At 27.2% G+C, this 10,707-nt stretch overlaps 1 protein-coding gene across 1 annotated transcript; it reads left to right on the plus strand.

The window, feature by feature from the left end:
• Positions 1-1,402: 1,402 nt before the first annotated feature.
• Positions 1,403-2,084, plus strand: LOC119684212 (RNA polymerase II transcriptional coactivator-like). Its single transcript, XM_038098204.1, has 3 exons — positions 1,403-1,546; positions 1,617-1,673; positions 1,738-2,084. Exons 2-3 carry the CDS (start codon positions 1,617-1,619, stop codon positions 1,981-1,983), a joined length of 303 nt encoding a protein of 100 aa, XP_037954132.1. The 5' UTR covers positions 1,403-1,546; the 3' UTR covers positions 1,984-2,084.
• The last annotated feature ends 8,623 nt before the right edge of the window (positions 2,085-10,707 follow it).

Here is a 10,707-nt window from a genome sequence, read left to right on the forward strand (position 1 = left end):
ATTTTGATCAGGACTGCCAACACTTATGTTTTGCTTTTCTTTTTTATATATTCCGGATTTAATAATAATGTCATAGACATAGAAGCAAAAAATAGACTAAAAAAATTTTTATCATTATTTACTGAATATGGAAAAATATGAAAGAAGAAAATTGAATAATGAAATTTTAATTTTTAATTTATATTATTATATATATGCTATTTTATGTGATAGAATAATTTCTATTGACTTTATTGAATCTGAAATAAAATTGTCTTTTTCAAAACTGTTTTAAAGGTATATTTCTGTTGTGGTTGTTTAATAAAACTAATTAATTCTTTGCTTTAAATAGTTATTGCTTCATATGTAAACGTAAAGTTTCGTTTTCAATATGGTGTTAAAAAAAACAACTATAATTTATTTTACTAATCAAATATTAAGCACTAGACAGCATGTGTAGTTTTTGTTAGTGTAATAATTACATAAACCTTAAGTCTTAAGTCTTATTTCAAGAAGGTGTATAGAGATGAAGCGTAATGAAAAGTATGTATCCATTGACATATGTATATGTAAAATCTGGCAAATCGATATGTGTAGAAAATCGAAATATTTCTAATTAATTTGACAATATTATACTTTGTTTACGCTTAGACTATAGTCACACAAGAATATATTATTGCATTAATACGTGTATTAATGAAATGAACACATATTATTTGTATTATATATATTGAAAGTACGCAATTTAAAATTTTTTAAATTGATATTCGGATTTCTAATAAAATTTTAATTTTTCGGTTTGCTTTGAAAAACTATTTGCTTTTAAAGCACCTTGTTTTGACAAAATAAAAATAAAAGAGGACTCAGAATTTTAAGCAAATTTTAAAAATAATTCTTAAATTTTAGATTCAACATTGCACAAAAATCTTAACATGTAATTAATTAGTTTTGATTTCAACAACAATTTCTATGTATTTCATGTACTAAAATATATTGAATATTTCTCATATAACCGATTATTTAAGTTGGTGTGACTAGAACTTTACACTAATCAGACTTTTTTTTAGCAAATTCTGTATGGATTTTATATAACAAAGGCGTTATTGCTGTATACATGTCAATTAGATTGCAATAACGTAAATGTTCAATAATGCATATAAAAAATAAATGCTTCTCAGTTAAATTTGTTTTCATAACTCATTAATAGAGTATTCTTATAGAGCGCTAATAGAAATAATTATCTTGGTTTTTTAAACCAGTTAAACTATGTTTATGCCGTTAGTAGAATTCAATACATTTTAAATATGATTAAATAAATAAGATTTTGTTTGTAGTTATTTATGCGAAATAACAAATATAGAAATTACGACAGCAAGACCTCTTCGAATGTGTAAATAAGGCATGAGGAAGAAGTACGGATCTAAGTACATCAAACGAAAATTGCAACTCTGTCAAATAATATCTTATGTCAAATATCATAACCATATGTCAAATCTGAAAGAAAGCATTTTAGCTTTTGTCCCGCTACGAAAACGTATTTAAAAGAAAGAAGCGTGAACACTTAAAGGTAAATTATAATTAATTTTAGGAAAAGTATTTCTTTAATTTATAATTATTAAATAAAAATATGTTCAAAGATGCCGAAAACCAAGAAAGCAGTAGAATCATCGGACAGCGACTCTGGTCCGGAAGATGTGTGTATAAAAAACTTTAATAAGCGTATGTTCGTAATAATAAATCTGTTAATAATTTTTTTAGCGCAATAAGCCAGTGCAGAAAAAGGCAAAGGCAAGTAATGAGGCTCCAGCAAATGAGTGGGTTTTAGAAAAACTACGCAGAGTTCGTGTCAGTGAATTTCGCGGCCGCAGAAATATTGATATACGCGAGTTCTACGAAAAAGATGGCCAGATTTTACCAGGAAAAAAGGGCATTTCCTTGTCAATAACACAATGGAAAAAACTTCTTGAAGTGGCCAATGAAATTAATGAAGCTATAAAGGACTAAAGTCATTGCACAAATCACCATGTTCTCATTCTATACTTAAAAGATGTAATCTAATTGGAAAACAAAATTTGAATTTAAAATAGAGACATCAAAAATGAAAATTTTTAACATTATTTCACTTAAATGAAAAGGAAAAGTTATTGAAAATTTCTCTTCAATTTTAGTTAATGTTGTGTTTAAACGTTGTATAAAACATTAGAAAAATATGTGTCGAATGAATTAAAATGTGGTTCTCACATCTTAATTATGGCTAATGTAAGTTTGAATAGCTGTTAAAAAAATATTCCTGCAAAAGTATTTATTTAATAGTTATTGTTATTTGTGAGATAGTTTGATATTTTTATGTCATTACATGCCACACGAAGAAAACTTGTTTATATGAAACAGTTTTACATATAAGAGTATTGATATTGCTGTACTTTTGTAAAAATATATAAATAATTTATGGCATTTCAAATAATAGTTGAAGTAAATGAGGAAGTGTAAATTAACGTTATTAATATCATAAGAAATATACAAAATTAAGGTAAGAGGAATAAGTAACAGTTTGATTGCTTTTTCTGATATAAATTAATTAAAGTAAATTATTAAAACTAAATCTGTTACAAATATAGAACCAAACGTAATTCATGAAACCATAAATTAACCAATGTACTTGTATATTTCATTATTATAATAATATTTAATTATATAAAAAGAATAGATACATATATGGGTATATTAAGGTGTAGACTATATTCCAAAGGTCCATGATACTTTAATATATACATATTATTTCCTAAATAAGCACACGTGAACAATAAGAACAGTCATTTCTCTTTTCTTCCATAATGGTAGGAATTAAGACGTTATATAGAGCACTTTGAACGCATTCATATGCATATGTATGTGCATAACTTATTTCTATAAACCTCAAAACCCTGAACCTTACTATTCTACTGGCAAGCTTATTACATTAATAACATAGATAAATTATTGGAATATGAGAGGAGTGTGGTTGAAAAGATATGTTAAACTAAAACGGATATAGTAGATATGTAGAGGTAATAAAAATAAAATAAAGGATAAAAATTTATGGAATCCTAAAGGGTAAAAAAAATTATAGAATAGTTGAGTATTCAAATTAATATAGAAAACTGAACAATTTGGGTTACTCTTCAAAACTAAATTTTGGAATACACACTTATTTAAAAAAATTCAACTCGATGCAAATGCATTAACCCTGACTTTATTAAAGTAATATCTGAAAATTTGAAAAGATCGAATATGACCGGTGTAATAATAATCATGTTAATAATCGAAATATCGCTTAAAAACCATAATAATGTGATAAATTGACAACGGAATTGTGTAAACGTGGATTTTTTTTGTGTTTTATAAATACACGATCTGATCAAAAAGTTATCCCATTGGAAATATAAATAGATTTTCAGTTTCTTAATAAATTTTGAATATTTTTTCCAAATTTACATATAAGGGGTTGAGGGATTATAAGGGGTTTTCTATTTCCTGGTGTTGATTTAATAGTACTATTCCAGTTGTATGTATTAAACATTCCCATCATTTAAGGCGTTAAATGTTCAGATTTAGGTTTTGCGTCCTACAATATCTGTCGCTTAACAACCGCTGAACACGTTAAAATTGAAACACTTACTACAAAAATGATTTGTATATCATTTTTGTAACTGACCCGTGTTTTTATTGAAAATGACGAGGTGTACAGTACGTACAGTTAAACATGATTGCTACAGCTACATGATTAGATTGATGCAAAAGTATGTATACTCTACATTAATTATGTTAGCAACTACATAAATGACGAGGTGTACAGTACGTACAGTTAAACATGATTGCTACAGCTACATGATTAGATTGATGCAAAAGTATGCATACTCTACATTAATTATGTTAGCAACTACATAAATGCTGTTGATATACAGAGCGCAGTCTTTATTGTAACTGGGCATATGATATGCATATGATAGTAAGAGCGCATGGAATTCGATTGTTATAAATGTCTGTATTGTTATTGATATACATACATAACTAGACAACATGAGGTGTATTTATAGTTCCTAGTCTTTGCTGGGTTTAAAAAGCGCTTTCAATGCTTCGTTTTAAATTTTTTGAGATAAAATTTTTGGTTTATATTGATATTGTCTTTTAGTAAGACAATCATCTTACGAAGTAATTGATTGTTAATTGTTGAGTTGTGAGATTCACCGTCAAAGTAAATTTTGAACTGCTTTCTATACTTTAGAGAATTATTTTATTACAAAATATTATATTTTTAATACTTACTCAGATTTTAATAGTACTGTATTATTATTTTTCTGCTGTACTGGAGGGTGCATTAGTGCATTACGTCTTCGCTTTGGATTAATACGTTTGAAAATCGCTTGACTTTAATTAGGGCGTGTGCGAGTTAGGCTAAGTTGATGCTAAACCAAATGGGAGATTTTTTGGGACTTTTTGCACTGCACACATTTAGCCATTTATCAACACGTATCGACACATCACTACAATTTCGGCACAACTTAGTATTTCCCTCATTTAGAACGCAACTTAGCCTAACTCGCACACGACCTTAATTAATTTTGTTAAATTATTTGCTATTATTTATTTGACAAATTCAAATACATAACATCAAGTCCGAAAATATATATTTTCTACTTCAGATATATATACCTTATATTGGCATTCTTTGTCACTGAGTTCTTCTTTGGCTTTATATGTAAGAGATTTTTCTAAAGATAATGTACTCATCACTGGCAGTTGACGAATTGTTATATATATATTATATATTTTTATTAGCTTATTTTGGAAAAGTAAATTTTTTTTAAAACGTTTGTATTATAACAATTCCTTGTACGGAAATATTATCTGACAAAACTCACTACAGCTAATCACTTCAAATATATTGAATTGACATGACAACAGACATACAATTTGATAAGTTTATTTTGTTATTGCACGACTTAAAAAATGTTGACATATATTTTTCCAAAGATACACTGCGTTGTCAAAACAAACTCTCTGTTACCAAATTCCTTTAGTCTCTAAAGGAATTCTCGGCTTCACCTGAATCAAAAGTTAAATCGATTAACTAAAGTGAATTTGGTTGTAATAACGTGAAGTTGCAAGAACCTTTCAGGAACTGTTAAATATTTATAAAAATAGTAATTAATAATTAAGTTTTAATAATAAGAAGTGTGGAAAGTTTTGTGTTTTGAAACACACGCTCCTCTGATCATCACAGGATGTTCGTACACAAGTCCACTAGGGCACAGTTTGCACAACACGCTGCGGCGATTCGTGGCGACTCCAGCTCTGATGATGAGGAAGAGGAAGGCGACTTATTGCAGGTGAAATAAAATCTTATCAAAAAATTTTGGAATATTAATAATTTATATTGAACACATCATATATATGATATTTACTAATTTCTTAACTTCTTTAATACAAAAACAGGCGTGTACAGTTTCAGTATACTGTACAGGAATTACATAATCCTAATATATTAAAATTATTTTATTATTATTTTTTTTTTCAAATTAAAATATGTAATATATATTTATATATCATTATTACTAAATTAATTCAATACCATATTTGTAAATACATATTTTCAAATTATTGATAAAACATATTTGTATATATTCTATTACATATGTATGTATAAGTGTAGTATTTCTAGTATTATTGCTTGAAGGTCGCACAACATTGGATTTATATTGCAAAAAATTTTAAATCATTGTTATGTAACAAAACACTTATTACTATATATAAACGTTTACATATTTATACATAAACTGTTATTTTTAATTCTACCCAAATCGAGTCATCAAATTTTTGTACCAAGAACTATAAAGCCTTTGTTGCCTACTAGCTTAGCTTTATTAAAATAAAACTTTTTTTTTTTTACAATAGCTTATAAAATTTTATATATAACAAACCCACTTAAATAAAAAATAAGAAATTTATAAATTTATTTTGTATAAATTTCAATACAACATCGGTCGATTATATGATCTAGTGAATCCTTTAAAAAAAAAACTGCTAGTTAGATACTTAGTTATATTTTACACTTTCCATAAACCAAACTAAAACGTCTTTTTGATATTTTTGGATTTGCATTAGTTATTATTAGAACTTCTAAGATAAACTGTACTAGGCAAAGATTTTCTATTTGTGATATATGCTTTCTGTATAAGTCAGCCAGAACCCCACCCCAAAACTGACGTATATACCGGGCCTGCCACCGTACCATGCTAGGCATCTAGAACCAAACTCACAACAACAAGGCTGACACAACAGATATTGAGAAATTTTTTAAATAATTCTTATTAATAAGTTTTTAGTGTGTCTATATAAGCAATAGGTATTAACTTATAAAAAAATTGAAACATTCGTTATATAAATCATCTATTTATACATCTAATTTATAAAGGCGAAGGCAATTATTTATATTTTATACAGTTTTTTGCGCTGGTAATAAAGTTCCACTTACATAGTAATTTTTTCTACTGTTGTAGGTGAATTCCATGTTTTCTTTATAATTGCCTCTTGTAATGATTTGGAATAGCTATGGTTACTGAAAAATTGTCAGGATCTCTATTTTGGAATATATAGCGTGGTTCTAATAAATATGCTAAGTCTTAAACAAACAACAAAACAATGATATATCGGTCGTGATTGCACTATGAATATTATTTCATTACCGTCGTATGTGCTACTATTAAATTAAATTGTATAAGTTGGCATAATTTTAAAATAGCATATTCAGTACTATGTAGCTGTCAGGACATTTCTTATATACTCCTATTAACATAGGCTTGTTGAGCGCTGAAGCCCCCGAAATCGAAGGATTACATTTATATCCTTTCAACATTAATTATTAATGGATCACGACTGTTTAATAAGATAAAATTATTATTTTATATTACCAATGTTTAAAAAAACTACTAATTTATAAGAATAAACCTTGTATGAAAAATGAAAAGTTGAGAAACTCCAGTAACATTGCAGGGTTAAGAGGAACGTACGTTTGACAGCACTTCCACTGACCTATTTATCGGCAAAAAGGCTAAACTCTTTATATATGATTAACTAGCTAAGTCATAGCCGTTCATTTTAGTGTGATGTATTTTTTTCATGTGTGTATTAATATAAAATTTTTTATTTATAAAATTTGTGGTTAATGCCTACTTCTAACCATAATTAAATTTTTATATCTTTCCAGAATATATATAAAATATTTGCAAACTTTTGAACACAAAGAAGCACTATTTGTAGAATTTTAGTAGCACCAAGCACTTTTTCTGCAATAAATGCTGTTATTTTGCATTTTGTAAAAAGCTTAATAAGCTTTTTCTGCGATTTTGTTATAAGGAAAATATTTCTAAATTGTAGATTTTGCGAAAAGAATTTTTGAACAGCAAATTTCTGAATTTCTGAATTTTTAATTTTTTTTTGTATTTTGAATTATACATATTTAGATATGTACAATATATGAAATTTTTATATATAACGTCATGTCGGTTTATTTGTTTTTTGTATTTTGGAACCGTGACCATGAAACGTTTATAATAAAAATTTTGCACAAATGACAAAATGAACATTTAAAAAAATCGTTTGCATTTATAAATAAAAACGACGGTGGATATTCCAAATATATTTGAAATTATATATTAATATATATAAAATAAAATAAAAAAATGGCTGCCGACGCTGATGAAGCACAGCGTCGACGTGAAGAATGCGAACGCAAAGCCAGGCGTGGGGAGATGGATCCCCGTTTGGAATTTACATTCCAATTACTAATCGACGCTACGCAATTGCCACGACATCAGCTTATGGATTACATATTCGAGGGAGATATGGTAGGTTTCATTAATAAACGAACAGCATATATTTATGTACATACACTTATTTGGACAAAAAAAAATTGAACAAATATATAAATAAGTATTCATTCACATTCCAAACATAGCAAACTGTCACAAGAAAACCGCAAATGTATAAAAACAGAGTACACCCACCCATTAAAACCATACCCACAAAAACCACATTTGCTGCATGAAAAATACTTTAAGCACTTCCGCCTGCAACAGTTTTGGGTTGCAGTATTTCTTAATCATATGGAAAGCGGAAAAGTCAAAAGTCATTTATTTATGCATATTGCAGCTTGATGAAATCAATCAGCTCTTTCTACCGAATATGAAAAACAAACTTTTGTGGTTTTATCAAGAAATTGATGAACCTGAACAACAACAGCCAACACAGGATCCTAACAAACCAGGACCATCACGCAGCGGCATCGCTTCGAGTAGCTCAAAAACACCACAAGGTATTTCATTTATAAACAAATCAAAAACGAACAATTTTCTGCTTAGTCGGTAAGCGGGAACTATGTTGCACACTACAAATTATTTCAATATACATATGTATGTAGTAACATATGTTACAACACTAATAAAACTAGGTATGCATATGAATTTTATAGAAATTGCAAAATTCATTCTATATAAATTAGTTTTTTTCCTAATATATGATTATAAGGTCCAAAATCCGATTGATAGGTCGAAGATTTGGTAGCAGACTGAAAATAAGACTGAAATAAGGGGAAAATTTGTATTACTATTATCAACTTCATCACATGTTTATTAATCTTATTACTAAAAATAAAGATAACTCATAGTTCGCTTATATATGACATTATTGATGAATAAGACATTCTTCACAAAATATTTCAGTACCAATCGCAAAGTGTTTATAAAACACACACACATATTAAAATAAATTATTTTCTAAAAATGATCGGGGTATATTTTAGAGCCACTTGTCTTATAGACGACCAAGTGTCGCTCGCTCCCAACGATAGGTTGAAACAACAATTAAAAACCAATTTGCTTGAAACAAGTTTCATTACTTGAGCAAAACTTTAAGATAATCTAATATATATGTTTCTAAACAATTCTGTCCATCTATTATAGAAAAGTTTTCTAATTATGCGACAGTAACAATTTAATTAAATTTCTTTTTCTATTAATATATAATTCAACTCTTTTCGGACCTATAAGAATCTAACGAAATTTAAATTATATTTAATATTATCAATATATTTTTACTTGATTTGTGTTGCGTAGGGACTCAATCCCATATATCATCATAATTTTTTTAAAATGTACGTGTATACAAAATGTTTTGCTCTATTTCTATTGCTACACTTTTTAATTATACGGTAAGACAATGGGTCTAAGTGGATCCCTTGGGATCGACAGTATAACCCAACCTAACTTATTGCTACACTAGTAAAAACATTTTTTGTGTTGCGGAGAAGAAAAGCCTATTTGAAGGCAAACCAGACTATTTGAGGATTCACATGACTAGTTATAATCAACACCCATTACGATATTTATACTAATCTTGAAGAAGTTTTGAACAAGTTAATGCACCTAAAAGATGTTCTGTCGATGAGGCCGGTTACCTGATCTTTCTTTGTTACATTCGTATGCCACTTTATGAATTTTGTATATCAGGGATTACGAAATCCAAATGCTTGATTGTTTTAAACATTTCTGTAAGTATTAAAGATTAAACGGACCCACTTCTTTTCCAATTATCAGTTTTAAGATTAAGAATTTTCTGAAAAACGCTTGAGCACTTTTTGATATCTGTTTTTATCTTGTATTGCTTAGGTTCGATATGATCGTGAGCTATTTTCATTGTTGATGAACTTATGTTAATGTTGATAAAGTTATATGAATGTTGATGTAGTTATATAAATGTTGGTAAAGTTACATGAATGTTAATGAAGTTATATGAATAATGATAAAGTTACATGAACGTTGATGAATTTATTTAAATATTGATAAAGTTATATCAATGTTGATAAAAGTATATAAATGGTGATAAAGTTATATGAATATTGATAAATTTATTTAAATATTGATAAAGTTATATCAATGTTAATGTAGTTATATGACTGTTGATAAAATTACATGCATATTTATGCCGTTATATGAATATTAATAAAGTTATATCAATGTTGATAGAGGTATATGAATAATGATAAAGTTACATGAACGTTGATGAATTTATTTAAATATTGATAAAGTTATATCAATGTTGATAAAAGTATATAAATGGTGATAAAGTTATATGAATATTTATGAATTTATTTAAATATTGATAAAGTTATATTAATGTTGATAAGGGTATATGAATAATGATAAAGTTATATGAATATTGATGAATTTATTCGAATATTGATAGAGTTATATGAATGTTAATGTAGTTATATGACTGTTGATAAAATTACATGCATATTTATGCCGTTATATGAATATTAATAAAGTTATATCAATGTTGATAGAGGTATATGAATAATGATAAAGTTACATGAACGTTGATGAATTTATTTAAATATTGATAAAGTTATATCAATGTTGATAAAAGTATATAAATGGTGATAAAGTTATATGAATATTTATGAATTTATTTAAATATTGATAAAGTTATATTAATGTTGATAAGGGTATATGAATAATGATAAAGTTATATGAATATTGATGAATTTATTCGAATATTGATAGAGTTATATGAATGTTAATGTAGTTATATGACTGTTGATAAAATTACATGCATATTTATGCCGTTATATGAATATTAATAAAGTTACATGAATGTTGATGAAGTTATATGAATGTTGGTGAAGTTATA

The sequence above is a fragment of the Teleopsis dalmanni genome, chromosome 2, assembly GCF_002237135.1.
Source record: "Teleopsis dalmanni isolate 2A chromosome 2, ASM223713v2, whole genome shotgun sequence".
Classification (NCBI taxonomy): Eukaryota; Metazoa; Arthropoda; class Insecta; order Diptera; family Diopsidae; genus Teleopsis; species Teleopsis dalmanni.